Source organism: Lissotriton helveticus, chromosome 5_1 (genome assembly GCF_964261635.1).
Source record: "Lissotriton helveticus chromosome 5_1, aLisHel1.1, whole genome shotgun sequence".
NCBI lineage: Eukaryota > Metazoa > Chordata > Amphibia > Caudata > Salamandridae > Lissotriton > Lissotriton helveticus.
Genome location: NC_136065.1, coordinates 162410647 through 162432149, shown reverse-complemented (window position 1 = coordinate 162432149; position 21503 = coordinate 162410647). Strand labels below are relative to the sequence as shown.

The following is a 21503-nucleotide window of genomic DNA, read 5'->3' as shown; positions in this document are numbered from 1 at the left end:
CTGCCAATGGTGTTGATTTGTAGATTTTTACTGGAGTAGCACTTTATACCCACTTCCAAGGGTCCAGGACTGGTAGGGCAAGACTCTCAGATCGCAGAGTCCAGGTGCTGTAGCAGGTGAGTTGGAAGTCTTTGATGTCCCTGAGACTCTAAAACAGAAGCTAAGCCAGCAATCCCTCGGATTCAATTTGGTTCTAGAATGGAGAGATGCAGGTGCAGTCCTTCTCACTCCCAGGCAAGTAGGGCAGCAGATCAGCACAGCAAAGCAGGAGCCCAGCAGAGTCCAGTGGAGTGACAGTCCTTTCAGCAGCACTGCAAACTTTCTACCTGGCAGCGTATCCACAGGTACAGAAGTGTACTGAATTGGTCCAGTACTTATACCCAGTTGTGCATTTAAAGTGGGATAGACATCAAATAGATGCCTTTGAAGTGCACAGAGTCCCTTACCTCCCTGCCCTGGTTCCAGACTCACTACAGGGGGCTATAAAGCCTTTTGTGTGGTGGCAGGACACAACCTATTCAGGTGTAAGTATCAGCCCTTCCCTCCCATCCTGCCCAGGGTATCCCATCAGGAAGTGGATGGCCCATCAGTCACACCTAAGGTCCCTTTGTGTGTGGCTGTCTAGATGGAATGCACAAAGCAGAGCTGTCACCCACCCTGGACGTGTATTCAGAGACAGGCAGAAGTAAGAAAATGCCAACTTTCTGAAAGAGGCATTTTCAGAATTACAATTTAAAGTCGGACTTCACCATAAGCTGTGATTTTAAGATTCCGGAGATACTAAACTTGGAGGTCCAATCGCTTCCCAATAGGAAATTACATTTATAAAATGTAATTCGGTAATCCCAATGATATTGTATGGGACAGATAGGCCTTGCAGTAGTGAAAAGCGAATTTGAGAGCTTTTCACTACAAGGACATGTAAAACTTAAAAGTACATGTTCTACTTTTTAAATACACTGTACCATGCCCTCTGGGCTGTCCAGGGCCTATCCTAGTGGTAACTTATATGTACTAAAAAAGAAAGGTTTGGGCCTTGGAGGAAGGTTAACTTGCCAGGTCGACACAGCAATTTAAAACCATACACACAAGCTCTGCAATGACTCACCTGAGCTATGTTTAGGGGGCTACTTAAGTGGGTGGCACAATCAGTGCTTCAGGCCCACTAGTAGCATTAAATTTATAGACCCCGGGCACATGTAGTGCACTTTACTAGGAACTTATAAGTAAATTAAATATGCCAATTGTGGATAAGCCAATGATATAATGTTTAAAGCAGAAAGCAAATGCACTTTAGCACTGTTTAGCAGTGGTAAAGTGCCCAGAGTTCTAAAGCCAGCAAAAACGAAGTAGCAAAAAACAGGAGGTCTGAAGGCAAAAAAACAGGAGGTCTGAAGGCAAAAAGTCAGGAGAAACCACGCCAAGGATGCCGGGTCTAACACAAATGTGTTTGCATATTACTGAATCTATTGTGCTTGTATCCTGCTGGTTCTGTAGCCTGTCACTGATAACTTCCACCTTGTCGTTATAATGCATGATTACTCCCACCTCCACCGTCTTTAAAAGACAGCTCAGAGTAGGCACCTTGGTCTCTGGTACTCGTTGTTCCCAAGTTACTGTCTCATTATACTATGCTTACAAGATGGTTTCTGCTGTTCCATACATTTGAAGGAACCATTCACTAATCCTGCACTTATCCAGCATCGAAGCCAGCTAGCATTTCTGCTGCTCATTCTCGGTCTCAATCTGTGTGTTGTAGAAGAATGCTTCACTCACTTATTTCAACACATCCAAAATGTGGTTTCCCGCCTTAGTCTTGGACTGATCTAGGATTTCCGTTCATCTTAAAATCTCTGCACCGACTTGCAATACACAAAAGGAGTATCTTCAGAGCGTTATGCCTTTCTCATAAAGTGTCCCGTGCTGTTTATACTACTGAAGAGAAGCTCTCACGTTGTGCTGGAACCAGCCAACTAGTTCTGCATCTCTTCTGAAAGTCCTGGAGTTCAGGTCATCTCTCAGTGCCTATTCCTTTTGGGCCATCACGGCTAAATCCTAGAACACTCTTCTTTTCTGTCTTTGTTTCATAAGCTCACAATTTTCAGTCACTCCGTACATCCAGCTCCTCAATTATTCAACCATCCATCCACACCCTCACGCATTAATTATCCATGCACTCAGTCACTCATCCATCCACTGTTTGACATATTCTCACATTCCTCCACACAACCATTCCAATAGAAACATGCACAAACATACCAATAAGGGACCCTAAATAAAGTACAGTTTGGGCCTTTCTTTCATGTCTATGTTGCAACAAAGGTTACATGTCTAGGAAGCTGGGAAGTTAGGATGCCATCTAAAGTAAACACTAGAAAGAAAAAGGGTTAATATGAAGATTAAAATGTATCATTGGCAATCAGACTGTTACTTTATGGATAAAATTTCACTGGAAGGTTCAGCACTGATATGAACAATCCGATTGGCTCCGCTAAACACTTCTGGAACATAAAAAGAGGATTTGCTCAATGCACTTGCATGAAATTCCTAAGAATGCTGAAGAAGAAATATTACTATAAATTTCTATTAACGTTCACAAAAATCCTTTGCAATCCACAATAATGTTAAAAGACTTTTAAAAAATGAAGGAGCATTGAACGAGACAATTAAAAACACAGAATGACTGAAGAAAAATTAATTGTCTTGAAACAGGAGATTAGCAGGATGGTTAGATAAAGGAGCAGATACTTCAAAAAGGTATTTCAGAACATATCAAGTACAACTCCTGTAGTATTCTTATACATATTTTTAGATGTCTTTGTGAATCAGCACCAAATCATCTAAAGTGGGAATATGCAGGGAATATTAATATACAATTAGTACAAATAAATAGGATTGTGCACTCTTTGCACTTTCACCAAGAGGAAGTTCGATGTTTAAGGTCGATTCACAAAGACATGCATGAATATGTAAAAAAAAGTTCTTCTGTATAACTAGTGCTATTTCCTGTATTAATAATTGCTTTTGAGAATTGGCCACTTATATTTTGTGACATGTGCATGAAAACCATTTGCTCCTCACACCTCTTACCCTCAGAGAACCACATTAAACTCTACATAGGAATGAACTCCACAAATGAAGCTTGCATTAAACATATAACCAAAAACAAGGAAATGTGACAAAACATAGTTGAACAGCAAACAAATATATTGAGTAGGTCTTTATACTTCACAACCGTGTGTGTTATAATTGGAGTGTGCACCTTGATGCTTGTAACTAAATATCCGTAACCCTTCAATTTCTGTACTCACAGTTCCCCCGTCTGGGTTGCGTAGGTAGCCATAGGCAATGGTTTTGTCAATAGTGAATCCATAATCTCCTCTGCGGATGTGACCAGCTACCTGGCCATTCCTCCAGATGGCCTCCAGGCCAAACATTGGCACTTTCCTGTAGGACAACAAAGCGTTCAACAATTTGACAATCTGGAACCAATGTATCCTCTCAGGCATTCTATGTGTGCCCATATATGTTACATCATACATACAACTGGAAACTAATGGGTATTACTTTAGACTATCTTTGAGCAAATACCATGCACATTATTCATTTAGGTTCTTTCCCTAACTATAGCATGTAGAATATTCATACGGTAAGGGCCCACTGGGACCTTCTACCCGGCACATATTACACTCACATTTATGCAATGGGAAGCCCTTGTTTACCTGTCACGTCATTCTATATATAAGTATCATGCATTTTGTGTAACAGTCATCCAATGTATATCTCTCAGAATGTGCCACATCTTGTGCATTATTAACACAATATGGAGCCATTTCTCTCAGGATCTTCTTGCAGCCTACATCACACACATAATTTATACAATGGGAAACTTGGTGTCTCTCATAGAAGATTCAAAAGCTTATATCCCCCACTTTCAGTTCGAAAATATATATCTCTTTCTGGACTTCTTTGTGCCGTATCTTGCATTTTATTCCTCCAATCATCAATCAATGTAGTTGCACCAGGATCTTCTACCTAAACATCTCATGTAATGCTGGGCCAATGTATCCTCCTCAGGATCTTATACCTGCCACATATTGCACATTAGTCAAGCAGCGTGGAGACAATAAAGCTCCCTCCAAACCTAAATGTCCATATCATGCACATTATTCAGGTAATGTAAATTACCTTATTCCAATATGATGCAGATTACTGATGCAATAGGAAGTCAATGTATTCCTGCCAGGACTTCTACAATTTCTAATCTTGCATATGAGTCATACAATTTAAAGCAGCTGTATCTAAATTTAATTATGTACATGATTCATGCACATTGGAACCAAGGCTCCCCCAGACCTTGTAAGCCCACATATCACCATTGCTAGTCAAGAGGTAGCTATGTATCCACGTATGTATGTAGTATTCATATAGCACAAACCTAGCAGGAAGGCAGCTGAGAGCTGTACACGGTCCAAGGCAAAGTCAGTCAATGCATGATTCAAGATGTACCTGGTTTCTAGGAATAAAATCAAAATGATACTGCAGCATGATATAGGATTCTTTAAAGAGGTGTGTTTTCAGTTCATTCCTAACTTGGAGCAAGTTTAGGCCAATTCTGGTGGCTATGGAGATTCCATTTCAGATCCTGGAAGCAAAGATGAAGAAAGCCAGTTGCCTTGTTCTTTATTTTTGCAATCTTGCTCCTCCAGTCTGACGGCGTCTTAGCTGTGGGTGTGTTGAGAGCCAGCAGAGATGATAAGCAGGTCAGCCAGAGACCCAGGCGTGCCAGTTGTGATGAATTTGTAGATGCGGCAGCCAGTTGGGTAGATGTTTGAGGCTGGCAAGGACTGTTAGTGGAGTTCCATTAGGATATGTTTGATGTGGTCATAGAAATGTGCCAACCAGATTATCTCTCTCAGACACCTCAGGGTGATTATAACCCGGTTTTGGTTTTAAATTATGAAATGTAATCTACTCTTCTCTGTACTTTCTAAGTATTCAAGTCATGCACATTCTTCAGATAATGCTAAGCCAATGTGTCCTGTTCAGGACTTGCTAAGTTCAAATTTCATATGTGTACTTCAAGTAATGAGAATTCAACTCATTCTGCCTATACCTTCTTAATATGTATATCAATTAGACAATGTAGGAACAACGTGTCACTCACAACATTTCTATATCTCTTTCTCATATCATGGAAATTATTTTAACATGCCAATGTATCCTTATAAGTCCTCATATTATACACATGGTTCCGGTATCATACACTTGGCATCAAAGCAGCCTTCTCAAAACAAAAATCAGATCTCATGATATTGTTTCACGAAGGATATCATCTGTTTTCCAGATAACCACACACTCGTTTCTAGATTTGCATGCATTACCCTGCGTCCTAAGTGTACAATTAAATATCTCACTCTGTGTAGAAGACCTATGGATTTGCATTTCTAGTATAGCTGGGTGAGCATCATGGATAAATTACAGACCGAGGATTTGAATCTGTGCAGCTAATAATGGTGATTCTCTTTTGCAGTATTTCTGTTATGTACACATTCTAGGCAACATGGAACTGAGGACATGCTCAGTACAATGGCAAGTGAAAATTCAAGCAAAAAAAGTATTTGTGGAAGAATCTTGCAGAAAAACTTTTGGGGGAAAAATGTCTCCATCTAAATTAGATAACGCTTACCTGCAAAAAGGAAACTCCCTTTCGCACATGGTCTATCAATTTCCGGGAAGACTACTTCACCCATGAACATTTGTGTAAATGGCCCCAAATAACCCTAATATGTTGAGTCAATCAATAGTGCTAGGTTAAAGGATTCAAAAGACGTCTGGTTAGAAAAAGGTGGCAATGGTTGTTTGACAAATACTGGCTATTGTGTGAACACTCCTTTAACAAAAGTGCAATAACAATGGGTCCATCATATCTCCCTGTCCATGATTATCTCACCCTGATCTTTATTTGAATAAGTGAAGACAATTACTTAACAAAACCTGCTCCCTGCTTCTCTTTCAAATTTCCATTTGTATGTTTAACTTATTTGAACGTGTTATTATTTGTATAATATATTCTTTCCACACTTCATGTTTGGGAGCAAATGCCCTCACCAGTACTTGAATTGCACATTTGTCATCCACTATTTGTACTCTTTTATATGTTTGCGATCACAGCACCACTAGAAAGTCCACACTTTACATTGAAAAACTGTAAGTGTACGCAGTTAAAGCTTACCTAACTTTATGTTTGATAAACAGAAAACATTCTATGAATCGTTGCCATCACAAAATATATGTTGAAGGGTACAAAATACCAATGAAGGTTCAGAATTTGACAGAAATAAAGAAGCAGGCATGATTTTTCATTACTCGTGAAGAATCTCAAGGTCAGCTCAAGGTCATTAAGGATGCTTTCTTTCCCAGAGGTAGTTCAAAGAGATGGTCTTAAGCAACTTTGCTTTTGGCCGGGGAGAACAGAGGAAGCGTGGGATGTGACGTGGGCACCTACATATTTTCTTATAAAACAAGCTAGAGAGCGATTTCTCAAACTACATGACTCACTAAGAAGCAGCATGAGGATTGGTGCATTGGTGATTAATGCTACAGGAAAAGCAATAGAACAGTATACTCTCCTAGAATAATACCTTGGAGATAAGCTACATTTTCAAACTTATTAATAACTAGTATGCCCTTTTTAACCCAAATATCCCATAACTAGAGAATAGTAAAGTATACACTCTTCAATTCTCTATGCGGTTCACCTGCAGGTCTTTATTAACGAGTATGTGTTTTACATCAAATATTCTAGAACTGAAGGAGGAAAAAGCAACCCATCCATTCACGCTATATTTCTTTCATGATAAGGTGACAACAACAGTGAGAATGATTGACAGTTTTGCTTTATTTCTCAATAGGCTCATGGAGGTAGTCGGGTATAACACTCCTTAGTCTTAGGGGCATGAATGCAGCAGGTACAGAAAACAAACGGGGCTTTAAAGGTCATGTTGATGATTTGTAGTGTGACCTTCTTAGCCATCATCAATGCCCTCAACAGCAAACAGAAGAGGGCTGAAGGTGAAGCAAATGGTCAATACAATAACATCATCAGGAAGCATGGTTTGTTTTGCCACTTTTCTGTTCCTGAAATGGAGGCAGCACAGCAGCTTTGTGTCTGAGCATGGTTCCCTTGCACCACTACTGAGCATGAAACAAAATGCTGTCAACTAACCCCAAGTAGAAGTCTGAGAAAAATACCTCAATGGAGCACCACCCTATTTGGGTAAAGAAATAGTGCATGCAAGCAACCAGCTAGCCTGTAATAGTATGAGCTTGATCATTAGCATATCAAGACAATGAAACGCTAACATTCTGAGACCCCTGCTGGCTCATATTTGGAGGCAAGACGTAGGAAAGGTGAAAGCAACTAATGCATTTCTAAAAGCGCTTGTTGTTAGAAGTATGCCAGAACATTTTTCCCAATGGCTGATAGCAAAATTACCATGCAGTTACTTTTCTCCGAAGCAGCCAGTAATAAGAAGCAACCTAACCCAGGTAAAGAAGTAAAAATGACCGACGCAATGCTTGAACGTAGAATGGGGGATGGAGGAGAGGATGTGGCCTCACGGCTAGAGTGGTCAACCCCGGAGGAGGGGAACCGGATTGTAGTCTCGGCAGGGACGCTCAACATCCTGCGATACTGGGCAAATCACTTAATCTCCATGTGCCTTACAAAAATGAACGAGTCTGTCTGTAACATAACTGGTGCTCATGTAAAGTGCTCTAATATCTTCTGGTCTAGTTCTCGCTAAATAAAACTCCCACCAAAAATTTAAATGATGGAATTGAAAAGCATAAAAATGTCCATTTCAGTTGGATGGACATCCATGACAGAAACAACCACAGAAGTTAAATATATTTGGAGAGAATCAGCCACAACGAGGAACCTGATGGACACCTCCATTAAAAGAATAGACATATTAAAAACCAAACTGGTAAATGCTTTGAATCTGGGGAACACACTGGAATTTACAAAAAAAGAGTGAATGATCATGAAGACCAGAGTTGCAGATACAACATTTGAATCTTTGGGGTTGCTGAGAAAGAGGACAGTCAAGAAATGCCTCAACCCCTAGGAACTTTCATCCCCATGCTCTTGGATAAAGAATTCATCATAAAAAGAGAATTTGAAAAATTACACAGGCGCAAATATAGAAAACTGACCACAACAACAACGTCAAAGTCAATCATAGCAAGTCTGCTTAGGTATCAGCTTGTGCAGCTCATCTTTCAGACTGCTAAGAAGCATAGTCTATTTAACTAAAAAGGCCACAAAATCACTTTAACAGCTGACTTTTCACAGGGACAAATATCATCCGGTATAATGCCTGCCATTACAACCTGTTCTGAAGGCACATACCATTAGATCTGGTCTTTTAAATCGAGCAACAATGCTGATAACAATTGACAGCAAAACAAGGCAAAATGAGGAGAGATTGCTTGAAACATTAAATCGGCTCCTACGAGTATGGAAAACACTCCACAGGTTCACACAGAAACCCCAGGCAATAATCCCTCAGAACAGCAAACGTGATGGAGGGAAACCAACAAACAGGGAGCAACCAAAAGGTTAGAGCCGTGACTCTATGCCCCCTGATCTCATAGACCATTTGACAGAGCATGACACGCCACCAACATATCTTTTATGAGCTACACTTGCGCAGTGAATATGAGAATGCCCTGTCTTTGGTAAGATGTTATGATAAATCAAATTGACAAAAATGCCACTTACAAGCTCCTGTTACACGACTGAAGCTCTTTTCCTCTATTGGACTTGTGCAATAGCTTATTTTCAACACTAAAGAAACATTTGTATGCAGATCTTTGCAACCCACAGTACTGTAGAATGAAATAATGCTTATTCAAAAATCACACACGTCTTACTTATAAAAACTGTCTTTCTATATCCACCAAGCCGACATCCCATTAGATTGTGCTTAATATCACGACCAATGTTCCCCCTAATTTTCTTCTGCTTGCAGCGGTGATGCACCTCTGTGCAATGCAGTCAGGGCTATGTGTGGCAAAGACCTGCAACAAACAACTACTGAGGCGTGTTTAGCATCAAGCTTCCAAAATCTGTGCTAGCTGCCGCTCCAAAAATTTGATTAGAAGTTAGGGAAACAACAAACTATCAGTTGGGAGACATACTGTCGCATAGAGGTGTAAACTCACCGAGCACCATCCAAAGGAGATTAGCTAAAGAGGAACTATGGGTATCGGAATGAAGGATGGAGATGTAGGTAGTTGAGAAGAGCAAATGATAGGAAGCATTATACATGGAGAAAAGTACCTGAAGGAGCTAGAAGGATCCTAAAGGGAATATAGATATAGAGAGAGCCTAAATGGAGTTGGTGCAAGGACACCACGTGAAGCAGGCCAAGTAATACTTTCATTCTATTTGAAAAGTGCACAAAGCAATCTACCGCAACCTGTGCCCAATTGGATGCAAGCAAATTACTGAATTAAGGAGAGTCAGTATTGAAGGCAGTTCAGAAGTCAACAAAGCACCTAATTTATTATGGCTCTGTTGACAACATAATTAAAGACCATGAAGAGAAACAGAGGTCCAGGTCATCAGAGCTCAGACACCAGGATGAAAAATAGGTTCAGGAACAAACTGCATATTCCCAATCTACCCGTGATCTCCGAGATGACATAGACTAAGATATTGCTAACAAGGAAGTAGCAAAGGCTATCAGGTCATTACCTCCTGTCAAGGTACTGGATGAAGATGGATTTCCATTAGAATTCTACAAAATTACCGACTCACTAATTACCCCAATTTTAGAGAAGTTATTTTGTGATGCCACAGCAGAGAAGCATCTGCTCTCAGAATTCAAAAAAGCCCTTAACACCTTGATGCCAAAACTGTGACGAAGTGCCTTGAGCTGCAACAATTATAGGCCAGTTGCCAAAATCATTCTGATTCCCATACACAAAAAGCAGGTAGGATTTGTTCTGAATCGGTCATCACGAAATCAAATGTGATTACTGCTTCATCTCTTGTGATATACCAAGCAAACCACAAACCAAAAGATGCCTTTCTCCCCAGATGCAGAGAAAACATTTGATGGAGTGACGCGGGGAGTTTGGTGTTGTACCCTGAAGCAATCCAGACTGGGCAATACCTTTTATATCAATGATCCAGAGACTACATCAAAATCCACAGCAAACCTCAATTGTAATAGAATCATCTCTAAAAAACTATCAAGCTTAAGAGAGGCAACAGACAAGGCTATGCATTGTGGCTATTGCTCCTCTTACTGGCCTCAGAACCTTCCCATTATGCTACAGCTAATTTTGGACTTTGGAGGATTCTCTAGTAATAAAATAAGCAGGTCAAAGAGAAAAACAATGACCATGATCTCATCCACGACAGAGACAGTGCTCAAGGGCCTCCCCTTCAAATGGCTACCACACATGATGAAATATCTTGGTATCCTAGGCTCCGAAAATATGGATCATATGATCCTAGGCAAGATACTAAGATTAACTAATCAAATTAAAAGCGAATTCCTTCAATGGGAAAAACTGCAGTTGTCCAAATGGGGAAGTGTCCAGACAGTAAACACGGTGGTAGCCCGACAATTTCTACATTCAAAAGTTTGGCGATCAAAATTAAAACAACCATTTTCAATGCAGTTGCTTCTATAATAAAACATGCTTATGGTAAATGTCAGTGAAGAAATTATATGCAGCCACCAACTTTGTGGTTTGCGATTACCTCAATTGGAATGCAAATATGGCTCATCACTTACCGCAAATTGCTTACTATCTCAACCCCCCTTTGGAAAGACCAGCCTGGATTACAATGGAACAACAACTCGAAACATTCCAGAACCTAATCATGACAAACATATGATGGTAATCAGCACACAAGATGCCTGGAATAGATGTGAGGTTCGATTTGTTATTTTGTGAACAAGATTGAATATATGGTACTTTGGGTGAGTTACTGTTTGTGTACAGGGCGGGGAGCATTTGCACGGAAACCATCTTGCGAATTCAGTCCTACTTACTCATCAATGGTGAAGCAGACCAGTCGTTTCCGTATCCCTTCCTTCTTCTGTCTCTCCAGGGCCTCCCTCCCTAGGAAGGGAGTGTTGGACTTAAGCTTGCACGTGAATGCCAGTCCTGCTTCCAGCGGGGTGTCATCAGAACGCAGGTCTTCATGCCAGTGCTTGTACCCTGAAGAAGAAACCATCTCAGTACTAACAGCAGCCATGTTTGATCTCATAATTTGATGCATAGATTCCATAACACCACCCTCTGCGCATGATAAATCCTGGAACGCTTACAAAGGTTCAGATTGTTCAACGTAACAGGGTGTTAATTTGCTAATAACAATTATTTGCAAGTGCAGTTGTCAGATCACTTCATATGTGACGATCATGTTTCATATTTCTGACTTTCATTTAGCATATCAGTGCATTCTGGAAATTGTTTTCCTCTCCTAACACTGAACAACTTGTGCCAACATGAATGGAAAGGACTTGGAGGGGGGGTGGGGGGGAGGAGAAAACTCATAGCTGGAGTTATGGAGTATGGTGCACACAGTGTGATTTGCCAACCCTATTCACGGGGTAAGGATTCTGGTGAAAAACTCAACAACCTCTCATCAACTCTAAATCTCTCCAGGAGGGATTATTTGCTGTCTACTTTAAGCAGCCTCAGACATGGAACAGTGTTTGCATGTTTCACAGTCATCGGGAGGCGCTACTATGGCAAACAACACTCTTAATGGCCATGCAAACGTATTCCAAGAAAATGGCAAATGACCAGCAATGACTTATCAGCACTAACGTTACTTCATAAGGCACACCTCCTTTTCAGCACATCTTTTCTGACACGTTGATTTGAAGATTTCTGGAATAACTGAATGTTGACCTACACAATATTGTAAGAGCACGTCAGATGTGAAGACCCGGCTGGCAGTTTGGGCTGGAATGGTCACATTGGAGCAGGGTCAGGACTGATTTGCCTTTGGCTTGGTCCAAACTGAGAAGGCATGGTGAGCAAAAGAAAGATGGACTGGGATGTGGGCCGAGGAATTACCAGTGGCCGAGATTACTTCAAGCATTACATCCAACATTTTGTTTTATATTTCCTTTAACCCCTCCTGTGCTCATGACGAGGTCAGTTCGTCATGACCCACGGCGCTCCGGTGCTCATCACGAGCTGAGCTCGTCATGACCGCGCCCGTTTAGTGGAACGCTCGGACGCTGGGCTGATTCCCCTGCTGTGCTGAGCATTCCATTGGAACGGGCGTGGTCATGACGAGCACAGCTCGTGATGAGCACCGGAGCGCCGTGGGTCATGACGAACTGACCGTGTCATGAGCACGGGGGCGCTGTGCGCGCCCCCTCCCACCCCCCAGCACAGCGGGGGAAACAGCCCGGCAGTGAAGGGGTTAATGAAGGCAGCTGTCGAGGGGAACCAGGACAGTGAGAGGTGGTAAAGCATCCTATCACCCCAAAATAAGCGTCAGTGTTGTCAACAGAACAAATTAAGTACTGCTATTGCCCACCACTAAAACATCTGGTACAAAGTAAGCCCTTCACAGAACATGTTCATGATATAGCCAATGAATGCAAAATACAGGACAAGCTGTTAACTCCTGACGCAGGACAACGTGAGATGCTCACAATCTGTTTTTCTATTGGAACGAATGAAGCACTAACAGCCTGATTCATGAAGCTAAATTGCACTCGCAAAGGGCAAGATTCTCAGAATCTTGCCTTTTGCGAGTGCAATTTTGGCATTTGGGATTCACAATCCCAAATGCAAAAATCGCTAATGAAGAATTAGCTAATATGCGAGAATTAGCATTTAAGGAATCTCTATTAGAGATTCCTTAAATGCTATTCATGACACTTTCAAAAATTGCGATTTTGCAAATTTGGGCCGCTATTTACCGAGAGGTCAGACCTCTCGGTAAATAGCAAAAACTTAGAAAAATGCTTTTAAAAGCATTTTTCTAAGTTGCATGTTGCACACACACATGTCCTTTGGACATGTGTGTGCGCAACACCTGTTCAAATGTGCATTTTAGGGGTGCTACAGGGTGTCCTTTGGACACCCCTGGCACCCTTAAAATCGCTATCTTATTTGCGAGTAGTAAATTGCTACTCGCAAATAAGGAATACTCCCCATTCATTCCTATGGGCCTTTTGGCCCATAGGAATGAATGGGGAGTTATTCCTTTTTTTGCGAGTAGCAATTTTCTACTCGCAAATAGAGAACATGTAGGAATCGCTATTTATTTAGCAATTCCTACATGAATACCGTTTTGCGTGTCCTCAATAGCGAGTCGCTATGATTCGCTATTAGGGCCACGCAAAACGGCCCGTACATGAATCAGGCTGTAAGTTTGTTCTGAAGCTCTAATAGCTTATTCATTAACCAAAGCAGAGGAGCATTTAAATAAATTACTTCAAAACGAGCTTTTTTATCCTGTTCAACTTTGATTATTTAATAATATACTTGGGTAATAGTGCTACCATCATCAGGAGATATAACTTGTGTGCTCCAATATCCCAGAAACTCAGTTAAAGATTTTCTGGAAAATGCGATTTATTAATTTTCCAATAACCAAGAAGGCACCATTTGAAAGCTCATGCTGATTCGGCTTCAAAAGTTTTTTTGTGAGTTGCTGGTGGGGGTGGGCAGTTGGAGGGGTAAGGGGATGACAGCCTTATGCCAAATTGTTCAGTGTCCTGATGTATCAAACGTACTTACTATAGCACTATTTTGCACGCTTAAATATTGTTTCTTTCTAACGTTATATGCACTCAGATGCCATGCTAGCTCAAAATCCCTCCTCCACTATGTTTCTAAACACCCTGCATGAAAAAGTAACTTTGCCTTAAAACCTTTGATTGGCCTCTCCTCTTTCAAATCTCCCGCTCCTAATCTCCCATTCACAGCACGCCTCCTCACTGGAAGTGTAGCCTACTATTAGTTGCATGCTTGTCTGCTTTCATCTTTTTCAATATATTTCTGCAAATTGTGCACACCATAGGTCACACAACTTCTCATACTTTCAACCACATCCCTGCAAACCTACAATATCCAATCACCTCTAGGTTATACCTTCATCCTACTAACGATTTGCATGAACTCACGTAGCCCCCACTGATGTTCACATACAACCTCTATGTAAACACAAAGAAACTGAAGTACATGCATGGAATGGTTTGAGTGAGAGCACATATCTAATCCCAGCAACCAACCATAACCAAAAACTACTAAATTAACCACTAATCATGTGTTCCCGGCTAAGCCCGCTAATCATCATAAAGCACCTAGGGCCAGATGTAGGAAGGCCATTATCGGTCGGTAACGGCCGAAATCGTCCGTTACCGACCGGTAATAGGTTTTTGTTATGTAGGGGGCCAAAATACCGATTCGGTATTTACCGAATCATCATTTACCGATTCGGTATTTACCGAATCGGTAAATGACATGTAGGAAGCACTTTAAACAGTGCTCATGTGCTTTAAGGATTCGTTATTTACCACCAACTTTTAGTTGGTGGTAAATAAGGAATACCTTAAAAATGCAAATCAATGCATATTCAAATGTGCCATGTGGCAGACATAAATGCCCTTAGGGCATTTATGTCTGCCAGATGTACACATAAGCACTACTCAGGGGTGCAACAGGGTGTCAAAGTGACACCCTGCCACCCTTGACTTTTTCCCAATTTTACCGAATCGGTAATTACCGATTCGGTAATTGACATTCAATCCTATGGGGCTCCGGGCTCATAGGAATGAATGGCAAATACCGAATCGGTAATTACCGATTCGAATCTTAACGATTCGGTATTTTTTACCGAAAAATTAGCTACATAGCATTTACCGATTCGAAAATACCAAATCGGTAAAATTCGGTATTTTTGAATCGGTAAATGTCAATTACCTACATCTAGCCCTTAGATGCTTCGTCAGGTGTAGTAAGCGATCTATAAAGGAAATTGAAATACAATACAAAAACATAAACAGATCACGCAAAGCTATATTTGTTCATCTAGATTGCTTTTTAAAATACCTTTTTCGATACTGAGAGAGTCAATTGCCCGGTATCCCCCATTTATGATGCCGTGCTTGGCGCCAGCTTTCATCACTGCCTGGTACACTGGCATGCAGGCCTCATTGGGCATGTGCAGTTCCCAGCCCAGCTCCCCCACGAATGTCAATCGAATTGCACGTATCTGAAAACAAAGAAGAGAGAAAATGCATTTGATATTTTGAACATTGCATTTGTCATTAGCACATGTCCTCTGCTCTTCTATCCATATTACAAAGGTGAGCGTAGGTAGGAACTCTCAGCACGCTAAAAATGGATTGAAACCTGCTGGAAGCCTCCTGGCATGGCATGATATTGAGTGAAGAAACCACCATTTATTCAAAGTTTGACAGCACGAACCTTATTATGCACCGAATGATATGGGGCCAGATGTTGGAAGCCTAATTACAATTGCAAACGCTGAAATTCTGAGAATTTCAGCGTTTGCGATCGCAATTCAGCTTTGCCCAATGTAGAAAGGCAAATACCTACTAGCAAAATAAGGAATCGCTAAAATTGCGATTCCTTATTTTGAGCAAGCATTTAGGGAATCGCAATTTGCGATTCCCTAAATGCTATGCTAGTAGGCATCGCAAATTGCGATATTGCCTTAAGGAATCGCAAATTTCCACCAACTTCAAGTTGGTGGTAATTTGCAATTCCTTTAAAAAAAAAATTTTTTGCTTTTTTTAAAGTGCCATGTGGCACACATTCATGCCCTTAGGGCATGTGTGTGCTCCACATGTGCACACATGCACATTTCAGGGGTGCAACAGGGTGTCCCACTGGAACCCTTGAAATTGTGCCCGCAATTTGCGAGTACCCATTGGGTACTCGCAAATTGCGTGCACAATTCCCATTCATTCCTATGGGCCTCTAGGCCCATAGGATTGAATGGGAAGGTATTCTTTGATTGCATATCGCAATTTGCAATTCGCAATTAAGGACCATGAAGGAATCGCAAAAAAATATTGCGATTCCTACCTACATGGCATTTTGCGATTTCTTAATACCGATATGGTAAAAATCACTATTAAGGACTCGCAAAACCGACTTTACCAACATCTGGCCCATGGTGCCTGATGGACTATTCTTTCTCAAACCAGTGATGTGCAGTTTGCGAACGTTAACCCAAATCATGATGTGACCTATCTAGTGATAGGTCACACTGCAAACTGTACTTTCGCTGGGGAGGTCACAAAATGACCTGCCTCATGAATATGAATTAGGCAGGTGGCACTTTGTGACACACTGTGGTTAGCTGCAAATTTAACGATGGAGGTATGTAAGGAATAGTAGACCTTGTCCCTTTATTTGCCTTCCAAAACGAGAAACGTTTAGTTTTTAATGCAGTCTATGTCCATTAAAGGCACCAGTGCTGCTGTAAAAAAAAGTTTCCGTTTGGGAAGCCATCAGTGGGAGCTGCCTGCTTCCCGCTGAAACCTCATCATGATTCCCAAAGATGAAGATGTCCCAAGGAGACAGATTACACTTTGAGAATCAGCAATGAACCCCTTTGTGGTGTCTGTATCTGATCAATGGTTTACAACCACAAGTGCAGTCAGAAGTCATTGATAGACTCTGTTCCAAATCACAAATAGGAGGGGGAAGTCCCTTCCATGTCCCCTCCTACAAGCAAATCAGTCAGGGTATCAAAGGCCCTTTTATGAGTCAGAAAGACTTTTCCAACTCACTAAAGAACTTTTGTAAATAGTAGGAAGGTATTTTGAAGTCGAAAGCCACGTGACTTTATGAATCTCAGGCTCTGTGACCAATAAAACACCTTTGTACATGAGGGCTATGGTGTAGAAGCAGGCAGATGATATGAAAAATTATGTCATTGAGGACATGTCGTAACGAAATTTTACATTGTTTGTAAATAAAAGGCTGCTACTGTTTTAACTACAAATAATGCATATTCCGGCAGAGATATTGAAAAAAATTGGGTTGCTGGTGGAACACTACTCAAACAGCAACCACAATCCTAGTCAGGATGAAGTCACAAGCAAACCCCAAATTAAGCTATGCTCAACCCTCTGGTAGCTTGGCACAGAGTCAGGCTTAACTTAGAGGCGATGAGTTAGTATTTATACAGCACTTCAAACAGTAATAAAGTGAAAATATAACACAAGAACAATCTCACACCAACCTACAGTACATTTTAATTAATAAATAAACACCAAAACAACAGAAATCCAATCAGTAGAACCGGGGGCATGCAATTTAAAAGATTTAAGTGAATATAAAGGCAAAAAAGCATGAAGCGCAAACAGTGGATACCTGGTTGCGCTAGTCCTGGACAAAGTCAGAAGTTCAGGCTGACCACAGTGGAGCTATGAGGACCCAGTTAGGCCAGCGAAACAACAGTTCCTTAAATCCTAGTTGCGTAGTCCCACGTCAAGGATGAGTCATGCAGCAGCTATTCCTAGGAGCTGCAATGTGAGGTCCTGCATCATCAAGGATGCCGTTGACGAGGGGCTTGCAATGGGAAGTCCTTTGTCAAGATGCATCGCTCATTGGCTGGTTCGGGGAAGGTGCGGGCTTGGGATGAGGAGTCCTGCGTCGTCGCCAAGGATGCTGTCGACGAGGGGCTTGGGATGTGAAGGCCAGCGTCAAGGATGAGTTGCACCGCTGAAGGTCCTGGATGACTGCAGGCAGCGCTGTGAAGTCCTTGCATCACGGAAAGCCACACAGCACAGGCAATGTGCCTGTTCTACTTGGAAGTGGGTCGCGCAGCAGAGTAGATATGTTGGTTCTGCTTTATCCGCAGATGCGCTGGCAGAGCACCTTCAGGCTGTGGTTCTGAAAATCTGGACCCTGTTGTTATCCCAATATCGAGGTCCAATACCCGTGTCACAAAATATCAACGTACCATGACGATTTTGGTGTCCATGAACCGATAATGATTAGGACATCATTCCTATGTATTTGCGTCACAATCGAGGGTTGCCAACACCCCTAAATCGTAGTTTCCGTCCCAATCCCTTAGACTCCATTTTGTGAACGGCATCCATCTTACGTCTTGCCCTCATGTTAAGTCAATTAAAGGTCGAGCTTGATCCAAAAGGACACGTCCACCTTCCCTGACTTCCCCCTGACCTGTCCCAACTGACTCCATGGCCTTAAGCCAAACCTGTTTGGGCAGCTCCTCGCCCAGTGGCCGAATACGATAGCATCAATGTTATGTTATGTTATGTTATATGGATTTGTATAGCGCGCGGCTGCCCCAGCCAAGGGGCGTCCCGGCGCTGCGAACTGACCAGAGTGCAAAATGAAGGTGCACAAAAGAACGGATTATTGGAAAAGATGAGTTTTAATGGCTTTCCTAAAGGCTAAAAGATCATGCATCCCCCGTATGGTAACAGGCAGGCTGTTCCATAGTTTGGCAACAAGGAGGCTGAAAGAACGTCCCCCAACTCTAGCAAGTCTGGTGCGTGGGATGTTCACTAGATGTTGTCCCTCTGAGCGGAGAGGTCTGCTGGGTGTATACTCAGACAGGAGGGGGCTCAGCAGTGGGGGGGAGGCGGTTTTAAGGATCTTGAAGGCCAAACACAAAGCCTTAAACTGGATCCTTCTTCCCACCGGGAGCCAATGTAGTTTCCTTAAAGTTCCAGAAACAGAAGAGTGGCATAACATTCCACAAACCATTCACTACATACAGACCATGCTTTCTGCAAACATGCACCTGTCCACGCTCTTTGTTTATGGCCAGTTTTATGACTAGGAGGTGCCCTTCTTTATTGAGGTTTCATCGATATCTGATGGGAGTCCCGGGCCTAACTGGGTAATCTATCACGAACTGGACATCTAAAATGTGGGCTTGCTTACATGACTCCGCACTTTGTATTATTGCAGAAATATGTTTATAGCCATATCATAAACTCAGGAATTCTTGCTCGAAGCCATTATATGTGTATATAAGGAGAAGGCTGGTTCTGTAAAAAGGAACACAAACAGTCTCCTGAGAATACATGACCCGTGTTTGTCATGCTTCTAGGACACGTGTTACTTGGTAGCTACCAATAAAACCTGATCTCTGACTGCGACTAGAAGACTCATTGTTTCTGTGGTCCGGAACAAGGGAGAACTCAGAGGTCTTCGGGTGTTATCCCCTGGCACCACCAGGTTCCTAAAAACCCGGCACCTCAGTTGGCGCCCAACTCGGGGCGATATCAAGCGGCGACGGTCCAAGCCAGATGTTCGTGAGGAGCTTCGTGTGAAAATTCCGGAGGACGGCCAGCCACTTCAGCGACCCCTGTATGTCGACGTGGTTCCGAAGGTCTTTGCTGCGAGGTTCCCCGCGTCCTGACGGCTACGAAGGACTGCTGCCCTGACTATCGCCTTGTTTTGGACCCAGTGATCCTTGGTAGAGCGAAACGATAGACGAGTCTTCTAGCGACGTCACCGATCTTCAAATACTTCAGTTAAGTATAAGTGGAGCGTCTCCCAGTCCTTAGTTTGTCCTTAGTTTTTGGTATCCTTGAGATACGACTTGATTTGGTACTTGCAAGCCCCAAAGCCGAAGGACTCGTGTTTTCACGAGAAATATCGTAATAGATAAACCTTTGAAGTTTGAAGCTAGACTAGTGAGCGACAATGCCTGGTTTTAGCAGACTTGGAAACTTGTTTTGTCTTGGTTATAATAAGGACTCCCGATTAGAGGATTCTTGTCCGGTTCCTCCAATTGGAACTCCAACGTATGAGCTCTATGTAAAACATGGCGTAGGTCCTATCACATATAATGAAGTGTGGATAAAATACACCCGTAAGGATGGTGTTTTAAAATGGCCCCAATATGGTAGTTTCGACTCAGAAGTTTTAGATAACCTAGAGGTCAAACTGTTCAAGAAGAAAGCCCGACCGGCGATGTTTGACTCTTTCCGCTTATGGCGTAAAGAGGCCAAACAGAAGGAAATTAAATTAGAAAAGAAGAATAAGAGGGAAAGAGGTATTTCAGTAATGCAAGCCGCGATAAAATTTAAAGACAACGAAGAGGATCGAATAAGTGAGCAGTTGCACAGGCAACGTAAAATGGCAATAGATAAATGCTATCCTGTTTTACCATCTCTTCAGCAAGAGACAGTAAAAGAGCGTGAAAAAGATCCATTAATGGCTCATTTGCTAAGTTCGCCACCACCCTATGCGCAAAATGCCACAGCACCTCCGCAACCTTTAGTTGCACCTCTGGTAGCTGTTATACCAGCTCCTCTACAGCACTCACCAGCTACTCTTCAGCTGGCTTCTATTTCTCTAGTGCAGCCTCCTCAAGGCTCACCAATCACATCTACTTCTCCTACTGTTCCTTCTACAACTTCGCCTAGCGCACCTTCTGTTTCTTCTGATACTAGTTCTGCGAATGCTTCTGTTTCTGCTTTGCGTGACTCTGTTCTGCCACCAGTTATTCCTCCGCTTTCACCTTTCGTCTGCTATAAAATGGCCAGCATTGTTACTAACATTCCTTCACCACTGTTTCGGTCGCCTAAAACGACCCCTAATACGGGACAAAGACAGTTACGAAGCCAAATGCCTGATTATCAAGAGAGGGAATCCCTGAATAAGTTAGCACGGAATTGGGCTCTGGATACAGCCAGATATGATGTAGAGTCCGTCATGAACGTTTTCCGTCAATGGGATGAACCGACGCAAAGATATGTTTTTGAACAGATGTGTGTTTTTCTGTGTGAGGATTTGGAAGATAATGGTCAAGAGAGCAACGCTCGAGAGTTGTGTAATGTACGATTTAAATTTGGGAAAGGCATGATTATAGGTCCCGATGTCGACAAAGCAGTTGAGGTATTATTATCATATCGAAGTACAGGTGGTAACTCTGGGTCATCGTCTGAATATGGTACGTCTAGTAGGAAAAGAGCGAGACAGTACCCCATGAGAGAGGTTCCTCCAGTTTGGAGGGAAGGTGATGCGAATGCTAATCCACCAATTCTGCCCCATTTCCAGCGTGTATGGGTACATGTCCCATGGAAAAGATCGGAAGTATTAGCACTCAAGCAGTCACTACCTGACCCTCGTAAGAACCCAACTGGGTATTATAAGGAGTTATCACAAACTGCAAGCTCATGTATAATGAATTTAGCGGATGTAGACATGTTATTTGGGAACGTTGTTCCACATCCTTTATGGAGCAAGATACGTCATACGGATCACGATCAGGAACTAGGTGACTCGTGGGCGAACATTGCGACCACAGATGCTAGACAAATCGGTGGTTTTAAACCTGAGCCGTTAATAGCCGAACTTCCCGGTAGAATTATAGCATACATGAAGACAATAATGCCTGAAGTACGCGTAAATTGGGACAAGCTATCAGCGTGCAAGCAAAAGAAAGATGAGAATGTGTCTGACTTTTTCACGAGATT

At 42.2% G+C, this 21503-nt stretch overlaps 1 protein-coding gene across 1 annotated transcript in view; it reads right to left on the bottom strand.

The window, feature by feature from the left end:
* Nucleotides 1-21503, bottom strand: part of SARDH (sarcosine dehydrogenase) — a 741717-nt gene that overhangs the window by 92987 nt on the left and 627227 nt on the right. Inside the window, exons 18-20 of the mRNA XM_078641957.1 lie at nt 15112-15274; nt 11079-11247; nt 3312-3447 (exon numbers count right to left, since the gene is read on the bottom strand). Coding sequence (XP_078498083.1) covers nt 3312-3447; nt 11079-11247; nt 15112-15274 — 468 coding nt within the window. The remainder of the gene's footprint in view (nt 1-3311; nt 3448-11078; nt 11248-15111; nt 15275-21503) is intronic.